Genomic DNA, 19,205 nt, shown 5'->3' on the forward strand with positions numbered 1-19,205 from the left:
TTAAAGTGAAATCATTTTTTTCACAGAGGGATGAGCATGCACCAAGTTGCATAGATAAAATCACACTCAGTTTAATGCACAAAGTTTGACGTGGTGCCGTTATAAACTGCAGGCCATTTAATTTAGAAAGTGAAAAACCAAAGCGACACCCATTTGAAACTAATAAATGAAACAACTTAATAAATATTGGTTTTCACAGTGGTTCTTGTCCATGAAACGGCCTGTGTGCCGTAAGGTATTCTGATATTCTGGTCCCTATATAAGGCTTTCTGTGTAATTCTGTGCTCCAGCACTTAAACTTGACCAAACTCTCAGGTAAGACTTAGGAAAAGACCTGCAGCACAGGCCAGGTTCTCTCTCTATAGTTCCCTTCCAGGGAAAATGCTCCATAATCTGACAACCTGACCGGATAGCACTGTCTTATTATTCCAGGCCGATGGCAAGGTGACAAGCCTGGGGCGTGAGAGCACCTCTCCCATTTATTCCTATCACAGTCAGCTTCCTGTCAGAAAGCTGCCAGTCTTCCTGCAGAGCCCTGCTCTAGTGCTGATAAACTTCACTTAAATGTTTAGGTGTGTGTGTGTGTGTGTGTGTATGTCTTGCTTGTTGTACATGAGTCAGAACTTTCTATAAAAATAATCACTGATATTTTAGTGATTGTGAGGCTGACTGCACAGCCAATCAGAGATTAATATCAGCCAATATAAATATCAGTCAATCTGTGTTTGTACTATGTGGAACAGTTTAGCACAAGATCACACATTAATTAAACAGCTATCTTCAAAAAGCAATAATCACATGCATACAACATGGTATACAGTGACTCATTACACGTTTAATTCAGCAAGTGGTGTGTAGTTATCATATCAGAAATAAAAAGATTTACTTTATATTCCTTTACAATTATGTGTAAAACTGTGTTAACTTTTGGAAGATATTTAAACTAGACCAGAAAATAAAATTAAATAAATAATTTAGACTACCAACATAAATTAAAATGAAAAGTACTATGATAAAAAATATATATATATATATATATATAATAATAATAATAATAATAATAATAATAATAATAATAAAATGATAAAACTGTAAAAAGATATTAAAACAAAATAAAATAAAAACACTGTTAAAATGTTACATATATTATAACGCTATATTATATTTTTATATATTATTTAAAAACTATAAAGTGGAAAACCAAGCTAAGTGAATTGCATTTTGGGATTCAGTACCCTGGGCAGTGTGCTTGGTTATATATTTCAAATTTCTCTAAATGTAGTGTGATATCCTGTAATTAGATTAAAACTGTACAGTATATTGCAGAAATAGTTATTATATCAAATTGTATTTCAATAGTGACTGAATAAACAAAAGTCTACTGCAGCAAATCTGGCATGAATTCAGTGAATTCAAAATCAACTCAAGCTCAAAATGTTTTGCTGAAAATAGACGGCTGTCAATGAAAAGAATAGAAGTTGATAACAACCACTGATTCATAACAACATCCGCGCATCTGTTTCTGAATAAAGGCCAAACACATGACCCTACATAAACTCAAACAGGACTGAACCTGTAATCATTCCACTACAACACACACACACACACTTCATCAACAAACACCTGGACCCATCCACAACTTAACTACCTCACCACCTCAACAGAAACCCCACCAGCTGTTCATTAGTACTCAACTAAATGGGATTAATTAGTGTGGGTTTTATTTTAATGTTCCTTGTTGCTCTCCGTGGGTTGGTAAAAGTCCAGATGTGTGCAAAAACATGCTTGTCTCTAGAGGAGGTCTGCTTTACCTGTTTTAGGCAAAGACGGGTTACCCCTGTTCACCACAGAGGTCAAAGCAATAAACAGCTGTCATATTAACATAAAGAAAGCCTACATCAGCCATGATTTGCTAGCAAAACATATAGTGTAAATCTCCCAAGATGTTTCTTCACCAAATAGCAATTATTGTCCAAATCTAGAACTTCATTTTAAAGAACCTCAGGGGTTTGTGATGTGAAACCTGAAGCAGAGAAGGTGTTTGTATTTGACATTTATGCGTTTTGATATGAAGAGATAGAATATATTGTTTGGTGTGAGGAGACCACAGCGCTGCAGCCAGGTACTTAAGAAACACGCTAATGCCTCCGGACTAGGGATGTCAACGATTAATCGATGATCGATTAATTGTCGATAAGAGATGCAATCGATTAAGGCTGTCGATGGTCGGTTAACCGATTCAATGTTGGGCTGCGTGCGGCTCATGCGCACTCAACACGTGCGAGCGGCTGTGAGTGAGTGACGGTGACGATATATAAAAGCATCATCATTCATTCACAATGTACAAATTAAGCTTTTAATGTGATTTAAACTTTAAAGTACATTAAAATAGAAACAACATAAAAGTTCTTCAACATTAAAAGCAATAGAAATGTAGTTACTAATCATTTCATCAGATAACTGTTTTATATCGTGCGCTTTGCAGGGCTGCGGGACACAGTGACAGGACAGGTAGTCTATTCATTCCTACAACTTGTTAATTCATTCCTACGAATTATTAATGTGGCAATTGTCCATGTTTCATTAATTTTGTTCCCTAAATAACCCATGATTTAAGTGAAATAAGGGAACAAATTAATAAATCGAACGAATTCTTAATTCATAAAATCTTTAATTTCCCTTCCCATGTTTACCACAGTAAGAGATGCGAAAACAGTTATTAAAAGCGAAAGATAATAAAATAAACCTGGGAAATTAGAGGGTTAGGCTATGAAGATTTAGGAAAAGAAACAATGCCTACTGAATTTGTGGAAATTCGTGACCAACCGGCAAACCAGAACAAAGCCGCGTAAATGAAGACTATGGGGTCCAAAAGCATGGTCGCGATCTAACATTTTCCAGTTAACCTATTATTCCTCTAATAAACAAAGCTTTTTTACCACACTTGTCATAATCAGATCTTATAAATTCTAAATAAATAATTGCTGGATTCAAAACAGCGATTAATAGGCGCTGTGACCGACACATTCCTGGAGCATTCACTGCTGTCACTAAACGGTGACGCCGAGCATCGTTCACAAGTTTCTGCATGGACCTGACTAGGGCACAGGTTCTAAGCCCTGGGACAAAATGGGATGCTTTAAGGAAAATGTATAGCCTACTAAGTAATAGGCCCAACATAAAAATAACAGTTTGTTTTCATGTTTTTTTTTTTTTTTTTTTTAAATAGGCTATGCGAAATATATCCGACTTAAATAATTAAGATTAACGGATTTAAAACAGAAGTGTGGGCGCTCCATAAGTTCACAAAAAAAACAAACAAAAAGGATGACAACGCATTCTGTTTGTTTGCTTTATTTTACAAGAGCACAAATCTTCTGTTTTTATTTTGAGTGTGCACAAATGAAAGTAAACACTTTTGCGGAAAATATATATATTTTTCTTCTGTCTCAGCTGTTTCGATCGCGCCGGAGCCTGCTGCACACGTATATTCTAGCGATTCAAACTTACATCGCAGTCTGTTCATTATCAAAATAAAATGTCAACTAAACATTTAAAAGGTTACACTGGTCAGTTTAAATAGACCGTAGTATACCGGTCCTCTCTGCTGTTCCAAGGACGTTTTTGCTCATATGAAGAGGATCATCTTTTCCGTCTATATGCGAATGCGTGTTAAGTACAAGCCTAGTTTACATCATAAATAATAGTTTAACATTCAAATACATTGCGAATATGGAAACATTTCGATTTGTGCCGAATGAGACATGAGCAATAACCTCCAAATAAATCTAGCCAAAGCCGCGCTCGCTCATCCTCGTGTGCACGCATGCACTGTCACGATCTAATGCGCTGTATGCAGGATTTTTAAAAATCTGACATTTTCTAGGACAGAATCCAGCAGGATCAAATTAATGTGAGCAACAGTGTGTTTTGGTGCAGCAGCGCCGATGTAGTTCACTTAATGTGCAGCGCAGTCACACGCGCTCCACATTTCGGATAATTTTATTTTAAATACAATAATGTCAGTTGAAAACATTGCAATTGTGCTTTAAAATACAACAACGAGCACCACAAAACCATTTAAAGAGGCGCGTTCAGCGTTCTCCGTGCGGGATTGGAAACTGTCAACAAAGTAAAATGACCTCAAAAGTAAGGCGCGCTCTCTTCATTTTATCAAATGATCATAATGGCATCTATTCATTTTATAATCCTGCTACTAGCATTTTATTCAGACTAAAACCTCTTTAATTCAAGTGAGAAAGCGTTTTGTGTGTGGCTTTTGCACATCCTGTCATACCGCTGACTGCGTGCCTGCAATAGACGCATTTTGCAGTATTATGGTTAACGATTAATCGATTAATTGATCGTTAATTTAAACGACGATCGATCATGGAAATAATCGAAATTTGACATCCCTACTCCGGACCAAAAACAACCTCTCAAAACCTCTTCTTGGTTTATAAGACTTACAGTGATGCATGAATTTCAAATGTTTCTTCAAATGTTTTATTGTGTTGAATGAAGCACAGGAATTGATTTGGCAGTGGTCATGAAAGACCTTTGTTTTATATTCCTAAAGTCTGGCGTGATACTGTGATGGGGTTTTAAGTAAGACCAGCTGTAGTTTTGAGCTAAAAATGTCAATGTGATACGTGAATATTACATTTCCAGCTCATTGCTTACACTGATGGCCTGTCTGTGATCGGTTCAGAGCAAGGGGCCAAACTACTGATGCCATCACCACACCAATAAAATGGCACCTGTAACCATGTCTTTAACATATGACAGGAAATTTAAGGGGATAAAACACTGAACAAGAACATTAAAAGTACAAGAACAAAATATTTTATGTAAAGTATCAGTGTATTAAATTGCAAGCAATGGATCACGTGACAGGATCAGTCTACATTCTCAATTATTTATATATATATTCAGTTTCAGTGTTCATCTTTGGATGTAACTGTTGATCGTAAAAGGGTCGTCAAATGTAAAATTGTTTAGGTTACCTTTCTTATCTTGCACTCTTTCACTGTTAAAAACTGCAGCGTCGTGCCATGTTAGTCGGTATCTTTGAACTGCAAAGCCCGCCTTCTTCGATTTGATTGGCTGAGACGGAGCATCCTAAAAACGTAACAACTTTTATTGATATACATTTAGAAAAATTAATAGTAATGTGTTAAACTTAATCAGATTCTTCAAAATGACTGACATGCCTTTAAAATAAATAAATAAATAAATGTATACATTTAGCAGACGCTTTTATCCAAAGCGACTTACACCCTTCGGACAATGTTTTAAAACCAAACTGACAGACATCTGGTTTTAAACGAACTCGAACATAAATTCGGCTCTATGTTCTTCTGTTGCCACCACGAGGCCTTTTGACGCACTGCAGGAACCCATTGACGACCAGAAAATAATCTACTGTGAACAGTAATACATTTTTTATGAGTAAATGTTATGGTCTGTTCTAGCCGATAATAAATAAATATGCATAACATTGATTCATTATTGTAATCTGTGTTTTCCTTACAAAACGCTTTGCAGCTACACTAGCATTGAAAAGTTTGGAAGCATATTTGAGTTTTTTTCTTAGGATCTTAAAAATAAAACCGTTTGTGTATTAAATATAAAAAATTAGATTTGCTGTAATATACATTATATGTTTGACAAGTTCTGATTTTTATTCTTACTCAATTACCATACTCCCGTTTGTGTTATTTCAGTTTTAGTGACTTTACAATTGTAAAAATGTGAGGGAAAGTGAAGTGAATGTTTTGCATTTTGTCTGTAAATAGATTATATGCCGATTACACCAGCTTACAACTTCAGCCAAACAACTCTCTTTCGACTGTCAAATGCAATGGTTCAAAATTCACAGGCTGACAGTCACCCTAAAAACAATTTATTGAGCAATCACAAAACGAAATAATGCAAGAGACACAAATCAAGTTTTAATTAGCTTATTTACAAAGTCAGCAACAGATCCATTGATTTTTCATGTGTGGACAGTCACATGAAGGAGAGAAGACACCATCCTGTATAGTGTTTACAGGGGGCACAAGCTTTGGCCACAGACCTGCTGCACTTGGGTGAGCAGAACCAACAAAATACATCATGTCTGAATGAATGAAGACATGCACAGAGTAACAAGTGGATATGAACGGTGAAAAGTGTGACATTCCATTCTTGTACTATAAGGCTGCAGGAATGGCTCAGCGATGTCGAAACAATCACAAATTACTATATTATGAAAAGGCCATTAATATGTCCTGTAAATATTAAAAACACTCTAGGATTTTGGGCACCATTTTAGATAGCTTATTTGAAAAGAGGGAGGGAAAAAACTAGAGAAAAGAAAAAAAAAACTTGTATGTATGTACCATTTATTAAAGCCCTTTATAAATGGGCTAAACAACATTCAAACTTCAGCAATTACATACAATTTTACGTAAATCATAAATGTCCATTAACTAAGCCCTGCCTATTTTGTTAAAGCCTAAAACACACACAACACACAAGCCATAAGAAAACAAAAACAAGAATTTTCTAAATAAAAATAAAAAATAATTATACAATTTATATAAATTGTTTGGCTTAGTAGTTCATATCCATCAGAAATTCATTCTTAAAGTTCACTTTCTTCCTCGATAGTATTCAGTAGTATTTGGATGAACAATATTTTATGCTTATAACTAAATGCTAAACAGTCTGTAATCAATGCACCTATCAGGCCTTCTTCTCAGTACCTATCATTTTCTAATAAACTTTAAGATATTTACACAAATATACAGTCAAACTAAGCCTTTGTTCTCAGGATGAAGTCCTAGATTTTTAAGGAAATACAGCATTATATGATATCGGAGTATCAACACAAATACGAATAAATCTTTAGACCTGCTTCATGAAACAACATAAGTAAGAAATAACAGAAGATGACTGCAATGTTGCTAAACTCATATTTAGAATACAGGAAGAAGAACTTCGCAGCATTTAGGGGCTTGATCAGAAAAAAAGGACATCAAAAACGCTAGCATTTGAGACACTGCCAGAAACAGTTGAATTCAATTTTTGTTCATTCGCAAAAGGGTTTGGATAGTTTCACCCAGAAGCGAGACCCTCCGCTTCCAGAGTGTGTATCATGCTCCTAAACGAAATAAACATTAGTTTGGTATTTATTAACCAGTAATGGTTTTCAATGCACTGTAGCAATCAGGTGATTATGTAATGATTGTGGTGCGAATAAATGCATAGCCAATGAATGAGCAATCAATACCAATACAAAAATCTGTGCTAATGTAATAATGGCACCTACAGTAAGTTTAGACTCGCTGTTTGTGCTTATATAACATAATAAATTCATATTGGGTTTAAAATGTGAGTATCTGCTAAAGGCACTTAACCTAATGCACACTAATTAAAGGAAATGCAAAGATGTCCATCAGCTACATACAGTCCACGAGCATGTCAACGAGCTGTGGGTCTTGAATATTTATCATAAGCCATAATGAAGATCCGAAACATGGGAGACGCATTCTAAAATCATCTTGACTCATGAATATTAATCATGGGGCTATCAGCTAGCAGAACCTAATGCATGTCTATTCATCCAGCTAGTCAACCGGCTACAATTCAACTCTGAAACCAAGCAAATATAAAATGTAACTATTTCACTAATAGATTAGGGGAATGGTTTCTCCAAACATAGATGAGCGTACACTATCATTAAAAAGTTTGGGACAGTAAGATTTCTTGATGTTTTTGAAAGTCTCTCATGCTCACCAAGGCTGTATTTACAGTATGTGACCAAAAATACAGTAAAAGAGTTATATTGTAAAAATATTACAGTTTTAAACCACTTTTTTTTTCCTACTTGAATATATCTTAAAATGCTATTTATTCCTGTGATGTCAAAGCTGAATCTTCAGCATCATTACTCCAGTCTTCAGCTTCAGAAATCGTTCTAATATACTGATTTGCTAGATAAAAACATTTCTTCTAAATGTGATGCATTCTTTGATGGACAGAAAGTGCAACAGCATTTACGTGAAACAGAAAATTGTGTAACTTTCTAAACTTTTATACTTGTAAATGTGAATGCATCCTTTTTGAACAGAATCATTAATAAAAAAAGAAACCTTACTGACTCAAACTTTTGAAAAATAGTGTACATTTATAATGTACTGAAGCCTTAAATACACAATACTAGCAACTCAAAAGTTAAAACTACTCTTTATGGTAAAATGTGTTCCTACAATTAATGGTACAAGATAATAACAAAAATCAGACCAAAAGAAAACCCCCAAACAATGATACAATCTTATTTCAAAGGATAAAGAGACTAACCCCGAAACTGATTTAAAGCATATCCCTTGATTTGATTGGAGTATGATTTGAGTGGAGTCTGAAGCCCACTGGTGAAGATGCTTTACTGACAGTCAGTGTGTAATAAAGAATGAACGAGACAGAACTGGACTGAGAGGGACTGTGTCACTGGTCACAGGAAGGACCGGCCGGTCGGTCAGTCGGACGGACAGAAGAGCGCTGGGCTGAGCTGGGAGCTGGAACGAGGGCAGGACTGGACTCACAGTTAGGACGGACGGTCTGTTCTCAACTTCTCCGAGACTTTGAATGGTGGATCAACCACTGCAATGTGATATCTGCAGGAAGTGAGGGATGAACAATTGTGTCTTTATATGATTCACATCAAAACTTCTCCCAAACTATATAAGTATTCATATGTTGATTTCCAGCAGATTGACTCTGTGGTGCATTCAAAACATTTCAACAATTCAAAAGTACCAAATGTTGCAGGCAAAAAAAAAATTATTACAACATAACAGATGTCACACACTGCAGCTTTAAAATCCAAAGGTGATTCATGAGTCCTTCGATTCAGTATTAGCAGCTGAAGTAAATCTACTCGCTCTCCAGCAGGCCTTAGTTTTGCAGTTCTGAACACACATACTGTTCTCGGAGTCTTACTCGAACTTATTACAAAAGATCAGAGCATCTACTTTAAGTTTTTACAAATGAATCTAATACACAATAATAATAAAAAAAATTAAAACAATAATATCACGATCTTGTGACACTTAATACCATAAAACTAGGTTTCAACATTTTCTGAAAATGTGAGTAGTGTTATTCGGTCAGATCGCCAGTCAATCAAACTAACTGAACAAGTGAAGGGTCACCTGACCAAACATCACAGTTTAACAGTTGGATGTGTACAAAATACAGTAACTTTCACCTATATTGTCTTTCTCTTTGCATGAAATGGAGTAGCAGCAGATCTCTCTGTCTTGAATGGCAGACAGGTTCCTGCGGAAATAGGAAACAAAAATGTTAAAAATCATTTGCCATTTTTTGAGTAGCCTCACAAGAACTCTGTCTAAAGATCTGGCTGTGGGAAAAGTCACCAAATCCCAGAAAAAAAAAAAACCCTCAAACGGAAAACACAAGAGGACAGAACTGCCACAGAGTATTTTAGAGTTGAATTAAGAAAGAAGTCTAAAAAGATGAGGGCAATGCTATGTGATTAATGTCTGCAATTTCATCACAATCAAAATCATCTAGAGATGATCATGTGCCCTCATATGACGGCAATATTGTTTCTGTATGAAGCAGGAAACACTTAAATAAATCTCTCACTCAAATGGCCCCAAACTTGCTAATCAAACAATCACTTGAAGAAGGATCAAGTAATGCAAAAATAAAATAAAAGTCTTACATCTTTTCGATTAGTTGTTTCTCATCTAGTGCGCTGGGGAGATCTCTTTTGTTGCCAAGGACAAGTACCTGTGGAGGATAAAGTAAAGATAAATCAATGAAACATGCACATTTAAGTTTAAACTGCACATTTACAGTTTTTTTCAGTTGCTAACAAGCATTTGTCCAATCAGTTGTCACATTTTCAAAACTCTAAACACAATTAGCACAGCATCTGTCTATTGTGGCCATACCATTCACACATTTCATGTCGTTTTCACACAATATGGGGTCATTAAATACATTTCCACAATACTTACATTTTCTGAACAGACAAGCTATACCTCCCAACAAAATTATGGATCGTTTTTGTAGTATTTACAAATGTTAACACACAACATCACACAATAGCAAAAACAATGTTCCCAACCTTAGAGACAGTATAAAAACCTCTGCTTCTGCAATTATATCAGTTCAAAAACAATATATTTTAGCTGATTTATGTTGTGTAAATTGGGCCAACCACAACTGATTCCAATCTGGCTTAGACTCAATGGCAGGGGTTATTTTCTATTACATTGACACTTATACAATAAAAGGAGGACTTTGAAGAGTGATGTTTTTGGAAACAGAAACAGAAAAAGACAAACACTGTAATGTATGGACGAGGAAGAGTAAGAGCAAGGGGCCCAGGGAGAAGAGCAGGCCCAGTGAGAGGAGCAGGAGCAGTGAGAGGAGCAGGAACAGTGAGAGGAGCAGTGATAGATGCAGTGATAGATGCAGTGAGAGGAGCAGTGATAGATGCAGTGATAGATGCAGTAGAGGAGCAGTGAGAGGAGCAGGAGCAGTGAGAGGAGCAGGAGCAGTGAGAGGAGCAGGAGCAGTGAGAGATGCAGGAGCAGTGAGTGGAGCAGGAGCAGTGAGAGAAGCAGGAGCAGTGAGAGGAGCAGTGAGAGGAGCAGGAGCAGTGAGAGAAGCAGGAGCAGTGAGAGGAGCAGGAGCAGTGAGAGAAGCAGGAGCAGTGAGAGGAGCAGTGAGAGGAGCAGGAGCAGTGAGAGATGAAGTGAGGGGAGCAGGGGCAGTGAGAGATGAAGTGAGGGGAGCAGGGGCAGTGAGAGATGCAGTGAGAGGAGCAGTGAGAGGAGCAGTGAGAGGAGCAGTAGCAGTGAGAGGAGCAGGAGCAGTGAGAGATGCAGTGAGAGAAGCAGGAGCAGTGAGAGATGCAGTGAGAGGAGCAGGAGCAGTGAGTGGAGCAGGAGCAGTGAGAGATGCAGTGAGAGGAGCAGGAGCAGTGAGAGATGCAGTGAGAGAAGCAGGAGCAGTGAGAGATGCAGTGAGAGGAGCAGGAGCAGTGAGAGATGCAGTGAGAGGAGCAGGAGCAGTGAGAGATGCAGTGAGAGAAGCAGGAGCAGTGAGAGATGCAGTGAGAGGAGCAGTGAGAGGAGCAGTGAGAGGAGCAGTAGCAGTGAGAGGAGCAGGAGCAGTGAGAGATGCAGTGAGAGAAGCAGGAGCAGTGAGAGGAGCAGTGAGAGGAGCAGGAGCAGTGAGTGGAGCAGGAGCAGTGAGAGATGCAGTGAGAGGAGCAGGAGCAGTGAGAGATGCAGTGAGAGAAGCAGGAGCAGTGAGAGATGCAGTGAGAGGAGCAGGAGCAGTGAGAGATGCAGTGAGAGGAGCAGGAGCAGTGAGAGATGCAGTGAGAGAAGCAGGAGCAGTGAGAGATGCAGTGAGAGGAGCAGGAGCAGTGAGAGGAGCAGTGAGAGGAGCAGTGAGAGGAGCAGGAGCAGTGAGAGATGCAGTGAGAGGAGCAGGAGCAGTGAGAGATGCAGTGAGAGGAGCAGGAGCAGTGAGAGATGCAGTGAGAGGAGCAGGAGCAGTGAGAGATGCAGTGAGAGAAGCAGGAGCAGTGAGAGATGCAGTGAGAGGAGCAGGAGCAGTGAGAGGAGCAGGAGCAGTGAGAGATGAAGTGAGGGGAGCAGGGGCAGTGAGAGATGCAGTGAGAGGAGCAGTGAGAGGAGCAGTGAGAGGAGCAGTGAGAGGAGCAGGAGCAGTGACAGGAGCAGTGAGAGATTGTTTTTATTTTACCCCCCCCCCCCTCCTTTTTTATCTGGGCTTTTTGCTGTTGTTGTTTTTTTGTTCTGAATGCTCTTGTGTTTCATGGATATTTTGTTCACTGTAGGCAATACTGTCAAACCTTTTCTGTTCTATCATACCGTGTTTCTACTGTACCTCCTGCAGTAAACAGTAAAGGAAAAAAATTACTTTTTTACTGGAATGCTTTTGAATGTGAACATTACTGTACATTTGGACATACAGTTCCTAACCAAGACATTTAGTGTAAAACAGTGAATTGCATGTTTTGCATGCAAATACCTGTAAAACTGAGACTGAAAAGTCTATGCAGTTTTTGTAATGTCAACAATAGCCAGTATTTTGAAACCTGGTGTACTTTGAATGACTGCATGTATCTTGTGAGGTGAAAACAAGTGTTATTCTTTGACAGAATAATTTAATTTTGAGTCGGATTTCCAGTGTTTTGGTAAAGTTGGTGTGTGCAGAGAAAGATGTGTTCTGTTTTGAAATGAAGATTTAGTATATATTTAACAAAATGTGTTTTTGAGAAGAAAATTATCCATTTGGCCAATTGTGTTTTGTAGGTGTTAGTCTGTGTTAAGAGTTTAGAAAAAGTATCTGAAGTATGGTTAAGCGCTTGTTAGCGATTGAAAAAAACTGTAACATTGGCACTTTGGCTTCCGGTGCTTAAAGATTTATGCTACTGGCTGCTGGTTTTACATCAGATCGTGCTACAAATGTCTTTTTAAATTGCTCGCTTTAGTAAATAGTGGGCGGCACTGTCAAAAGAGCTCCATGAGCGATCGGTTTCCTCTGTACTGGTTTCTCTGCTGAAGATACGACCTATAATGTGCCCTGTGAGGACATCTCGGATCATAGAAGCTGATGGTAGAGATGCTTAGTCATGCTCCTTAAATAAGACACAGCAGCTGAGGAAAGATCCGGAAAAGGTGTGGTGCGATGGCTAGGCTTGATTTTCGGTTTTAGTAAATTCAGCAGTAACAAAACAGCACCAAGTATTAATAAGAGAGACAGTCCTCCATTAACAGCACATGGGGGAAATCAGCAGCAATAATAAAACAACTCTTCGTACAGGAATGCCTTGCAGCTGTGGTTTGTCTAACAAGTTGTGTAGCTCGTTTCTTGAGGCCTCGACCTTTTCACAATCTGCAGCATCAACCATATACCTGAAAAACACCAACAGAGACCTTAATGCAGTCTTTTGTAATGTAAACACTGAAACTTCATGTTAGGAATAATATACAGTCAGTCAGACGTTATCGCAAAATAAACACTGAAAAGGATGGTCAGTCAGCCTTTTTCTATAGGATGACTAGCCAACAATATCTAGCTACAAAATAATATGTCTAATTTTAAGTTCTCTATTTAATCTAGCTCCTAGATGTACCGTATTTTTTGGACTATGAGTCGCACCTGAGTATTAGTCGCATCAGTCCAAAAATACGTCATGATGAGGAAAAAAACATTTATAAGTCGCACTGGACTATAAGTTGCATTTATTTAGAACCAAGAACTAAGAGAAAACATTACCATCTACAGCCGCAAGAGGGCGCTCTATGTCTTCAGTGTAGACTACAGGAGCACTGAGCAGCATAGAGCGCCCTCTCGTGGCTGGAGGCGGTAATGTTTTCTATTGGTTAATTTCTCTTGGTTCACGTTAAATTAATTTTGATAAATAAGTCGCACCTGACTATAAGTCGCAGGACCAGCCAAACTATGAAAAAAAGTGTGACTAATAGTCCGGAAAATTACGATACATTGATGGTCATTATGCAAACATATCTAACCGCTCAATGCCACTGTCCAATCAGAATCAAGTATCACAGAGGGCAGAATTTTTTTTTTTTTTTTTAAATGTCTCTGATGCTAAAAAAAGCAGATTATACTCACACTATGGCATTGACGCCCCGGCAGTATCTCTCCCACATGCTCCTGAACCGCGGCTGTCCACCTATGTCCCAAATCTATGGGAAAACAGCACATTTATGCTACAGGGTTGGACAAGGAACTGGTGATGTAACATAATGTACTTGTGATGCGTATAATGTGCATTAAATCTGATTCCAAGAAAAGCCTCCTTAAGAACAATCAGGGTAGATGAGCCTTACTTTTATTGTTACGTTGCCTTTGGTGACTTTCCTCATGTTGAAGCCGACTGTAGGGATCATGTCTTCATTGAACTGACCAGACTAGTGACAAAGAAACACACAGATCATTTCAATAACATAGATGAAACAAACCTGCGGGTGAAGAGTTGCATACGTTTACAAAATGACAATCCAATAGTCTGATATCTCACAAAATAACAGCACACAAGAGGAAGTCGGTGCTAAAATGCAGCTTATGAACCTAAACACCTTGCACAAGCAAGTCATGGGGAGTTTTAGTAATAATGACGGGAACTGTTGTAAAACAAGCCAGAAAGAATTTAGTGACTTGTGCAAAATCTCAAAGTCTCATGGGATTTCCTATCTAAGAAATTGATAATATTTAGGTGAAAAGGGAAAAACAAGAGCTTCCTCGATTCATTGAACGAGTTGCTCTCTGTTGCAAAACCCTCATATTGAGGATAGAAATCCAAAAGAGCTTAGCTAAATTCGTGGTCATATTACAAAACACCTAAGAGCTGCAACTATGTAACTAAATGTTGATCTGTATTTGAAGCTTCAAATCAAGATTTCTTCAGCACTTCTTGTGGTACTTTTCCATTTCTTGTGGTTTATGGTTTACAATACAAGTAAATCATCTTTAATTACATATATTAGATGTGCAAAATGCAAACTTAACTGGTTTGTATTTAATACAAGTTAAAAATACTGAGTGAATGACGCTTAAGTGATTGACTGAAACTAGAATAACACCTGCATGATGATGAAACTGGAAGAGATGTTTCTCTTTTCCCCTTTGAATTCAATTTCAAAACATCAAGTACAAGCTGCGTTTGTGAAGTCATTGTGCTGCATTGCAGAAACATCTATGAGAAGCAAAAGGGCAACTCTCATGATTCGAGAACCCCCACTGGGACAGTCACTTGCACTTGGGCACTTTGTCTAATATCAGATTCAGGCTGCTGTACTCTGAGACCTTTTGAAATATGGGTCACACCGAGGTTTATATTCAGGGTTATCTATGGGTTCCACAAATCTTACAACTGATTAACTTCAGACGCTAAACACAGAGGCAAACCCACAACAAATAAGCACTGACATGTCAAAAATACTTCAAGGAGATTGAAAAAAAATAAAGAGACTCTCACAATCACAAATGGCATCTGTTCTGAATCAGATACATCCATAAAGGAAATTTTTTTCAGATCACATAATAATCTATGAGGGAAATCAAAAAACACATCTGGCACTGAACAAAAACCTAGAAGGAAAGGATATCCATAATACCAAATTACCATGTCTCATTTTGCAATAATATTAAACAATACTGTAATAATAATATACGATTTATAGATTCTAATATAAAAATAATATAGGCTTTACAAATATGATTACATAAGATTTAAGAGCTTAAACACACAAGTGGCATCTCATCCACCCTTAAAGTCATCAGTGTCCACAAACCTGGAGAAACTAGCGATTGATCACACCCATATTAATAAGAGCACACTGCTCACAAGAACAGGTTTTAAAGCATCTGTTCTCCGCCCCTAGCAGGCAATGACATGACATCAGAAAAATGTTTTCAAACTGTGAGGAATGAAAGCAGACTTACAGCAATCACGTTGACAAAAGTAGTTTTTCCAGAGTACTGCAGTCCCACCAGTGTCAGCTCCATCTCTTCCTTCCAGAAGAGCGCCCTGAACCAGTCCAGGAGCCGGTGAATGAGGGCCAACATCTCCGCGCTGCGCTGTTGGCTGAGCTCTAATCGTCAGGATGAGACGGGGGCAGATTCCGCTCCTGCTGGAGGAATCAGTCCAAGAGAAAGAGGAAGCAAACTGAGGTCAGGTGACAACAAATGACGCACAATAAACGCGCTGCGCCGAAAATCACCGAGCGGATATCGTCCAGAATAAAAGTCCCCCAGCAGTTTTTTTTTTAAAGACATAACACATTCACAACTATGAAGAAGGGGGATTAAATGTTATTGATTTAGAAATAATGAATAGTGTTTTGAAAACTCAGTGGTTAAGATCATTTCTTTGTAATTCAAACTGCTTATGGTTCATCGTATCTTCTTCAATATTTGGGAAAGTAGGTGGCTTGGAGTTTTTGATTAGATGTGACTTTAATATATCCAAATTACCTCTTAAATTGTCTGCATTTCACCAACAAGTTCTCCTATGTTGGAAATTAGCATTGTCTCACAATTTTAGTCCACACAAAACTTGTATTTGGAACAATCGTTTTATTTTGCACCATAACAAATCTTTATTTTATGAAAACTGGTTTCAATATAATATTCTTTCCCTATTGGATATGACAGACAGTTATGGAAATGTTCTCAATTACAAGGATTTCTGTTTAAAACATGGATTTGCATGTCATCTTAAAGAGTTTTACAGGGTTGTAAATGCCATACCCAAAAACATGGTATTATTAGTAAAAGGGATTCTTTCACATTACTCTGTAACATTCTCTCTCCCATCTCCTTGTCTGGGTGAATTGTTTATTAGAGATCATAAATGTAATAACAAATATATTAGAAATGTCTTCATTAATAAACTTCATCCAAATAGAATAAAACGATATTATGTTTTCAAAGAATTTAACCCTAAAGAGGTGAAGGAAATGAGAATGAATTATCTTACCTTTCCAAGTCTCCCTAAAGTGAAAGAGCTTAATTTTAAAATAATAAATGATATATACCCGTCTAAGGAGCTTATCAAATCAAAATTTGATATTGGAGAAAACTCTTGTCAATTCTGTGATAGTGATATTGAAACCACTGAACATATTTTTTTTGATTGTAATTACTCAAAGTTGTTTTGGGCTCAATTGTGCAGTAAAATGTCATGTGTAATTACATGGATAAATCCCCTTGAATACAAACAAATTAAATTTGGTGTACTTAAGAAAGATTACTCACAACATTACTTGATTAACAACCTTTTTGATGTTGCTAAATATTTCATTCATAAATGCAGATTTCTGAAAACCCCTCCATCCTTTCCTCACTTCTCTAATGAACTCAAACTTTTTGCTGCTTCTCTTGATGCTCTCTCAAATGAAAAAGCTACTGCAGTTGCCAGCTTCTTCAGTGAACTAAGTGCTCAATAACTACTTGCTACCCCTTGTAAGAAATTAGTTATCTATAATTGCTCTTTTATTTTATTTATTTTTGTTTTTTATTTAATTATTATTATTTTTTTTTTTGTAATTTATTTATTTTTATTTATTCCTTTTTGTTATTCGTGATTGTGCATTTAATGTATTACATCACTATTACATATTGTATTTGCAACTATGTCTGCCTCGAAGAATTGTTAATATTGTTTATTCTGTACCTGTTTTGTATGTACATTTGTTTGCTAATAAAAAAAAAAAAAAAAACACATTCACAACTCAACTTTAACAAGACGTTCAAAAAGATAACACAATTAAAGGAATGGGTTTACATTTTATTTATTTATATATATATATATATATATATATATATATATATATATATATATATATATATATATATATATATATATATATATATATATATATACAATGTAAAATAAAATAAAATAAATAATTAAAAATAAAAGTAACTTCAACCCTTGATAAAATTGTATCTCTACATTTATTGTTATCAATACATTGGAGAGACTCGATCAGGCCAAATCAGCCTTAAAGACCTTCAAACAGGGTTTAGAATTAATTCAGTCCGCCAGCACTCACCGCTGTGCAAGAAGTAACGTTTAGTAAATAAATACATACGCGGAAAACATCGCATTGCATTGTTTGCTTCAAAATAACAAGAAAACTTTGTATTACTTTTCTTACATAGCAGGAAAATAAACTCCTAATGTATATATTAATAATAAGTGATAAAATAGCTAAGGCTAGCATTTATTTGATCAAACAATCAAACAAATAAATAGATGCATTTATTTAATAAATAAATTGATAGTGTTGGCCTATAGAATATTAAGCTAATGCACATGATCTATTCGATTTTGATTAAATAGTTTCAATGCTATATATACTATGTATTTTTATAAACAAATAATACATAATTTAATACAAAAGAAGTAAGTGGTATATCGATATATACGAGTTTAAAAAAATGCACGACTACGTATCAAGCTTAAGACTTCTGACGGGCCTCTATAGGTAAAGACCACACTGTAAATAAATACAGTAAACAAGAAAGAAAGAAAGAAAGAAAGGTTTTGGGGCTTAATTGGGTTGAACACTATATGTAAAGTTCGTCGCAGTACATCGATTTTCCACACGATGGCGCTAAAAGCTTTACGACCTCGTACTTGTCTTTTTTGCAAATCTGTTTCCTACTACAATCACAATAACTTCGACTGTATTTTTTTCCATTACAATTTTTTTGTTCGTTTTTAGAAACGAATTTAATGTTAGCTTTTTATGAACGTTAATAGCAATGTTGCCACTTTATTTCACGTATTTGTTTGTTTGTGTATTTGTTTACTTATAGCTTACATTTTGGTAAGAGCACTACACCAGTTAAAGCCTATTTAAAGCTTACCTTATCACCCTGCTTTGGTAAAGTACATAGTTAATAACTAATAGCTTTCATTTTTTCATTTTCAATTATTTTTACAACCAAATAGACTAATAAGAATGTTTTTTTTTATATGATAACTACTTATATTTATATGAATGATTTACAGATAACATATAATACTGCTATTGTCTCATAGTCATTAATTTGTGCGTTCTGACTGCGCTGTATGTGTGGCATGTGGCTGCCCATGCTTCAGTGCAGTGAGCGCGCAGCGCGGCCCGCCGTGTGGCTCTACATGTGATCGGCAGGCCAGGGCCAGGCGCGGTCACGGGCTTCCCAGCGGGGCGGAGAAGTGAGACTGCACTGGATCGAGCACACAGCCAGACACGCGGGGAGTCTTAACCTAATTCAACAGCTAACGAGAATGAGAAAAGGACGTGATTCATCTAAGAAATTTAACTCGGTCGCAGAGACTGTAATAATAGTCGGTTATGTTTTCGTTGCTTATTTTGTTGGGTTATAAAGGCTTTTTTTTTAAGTGCACCACAAAATCTGATCGAAAATGCATGGACTTTAGTTAGGAGGTGTGAGTCTGGAATATCTGTAACCTGACTCTTATCACATTGTGTGTCTAAACTAAAGGATTTGCATAGACAATAAGAAAATGTAAGGGTTGTGTAAGTGTTACATAAGGACGAACTGTGATGGGGAAAACAGCGAGGTTGTTTATTTAGCTAAACATGTTCAACAGACTCGGACAGGCATGA

The 19,205-nt window shown here is 36.9% G+C and overlaps 1 protein-coding gene across 1 annotated transcript; it reads right to left on the reverse strand.

Annotated features, from left to right (window-relative positions):
- Positions 1 to 5,932: 5,932 nt before the first annotated feature.
- LOC113055351 (ADP-ribosylation factor-like protein 8B) lies at positions 5,933 to 15,772 on the reverse strand. The gene is made up of 7 exons (XM_026221597.1): positions 15,526 to 15,772; positions 13,911 to 13,991; positions 13,693 to 13,766; positions 12,875 to 12,968; positions 9,734 to 9,801; positions 9,254 to 9,324; positions 5,933 to 8,660 (listed from the first exon to the last, which is right to left on the reverse strand). The coding sequence occupies exons 1-7, from the start codon at positions 15,646 to 15,648 to the stop codon at positions 8,611 to 8,613; spliced, it is 561 nt and encodes a 186-aa protein (XP_026077382.1). The 5' UTR covers positions 15,649 to 15,772; the 3' UTR covers positions 5,933 to 8,610.
- Positions 15,773 to 19,205: the final 3,433 nt, after the last annotated feature.

Source organism: Carassius auratus, chromosome 36 (genome assembly GCF_003368295.1).
Source record: "Carassius auratus strain Wakin chromosome 36, ASM336829v1, whole genome shotgun sequence".
Lineage (NCBI taxonomy): Eukaryota > Metazoa > Chordata > Actinopteri > Cypriniformes > Cyprinidae > Carassius > Carassius auratus.

Bases quoted from the DNA above. Each gene is read 5' to 3' on its own strand.
- LOC113055351 (XM_026221597.1), bottom strand. From the start codon at position 15,648: ATGTTGGCCCTCATTCACCGGCTCCTGGACTGGTTCAGGGCGCTCTTC. The intron at 13,767-13,910 runs GTAAGGCTCATC...GTTTTCCCATAG, and splicing joins AAGGCAACGTAACAATAAAA to ATTTGGGACATAGGTGGACA. The intron at 9,802-12,874 runs GTACGAAGAGTT...TATCCTCCACAG, and splicing joins CACAGCTGCAAGGCATTCCT to GTACTTGTCCTTGGCAACAA.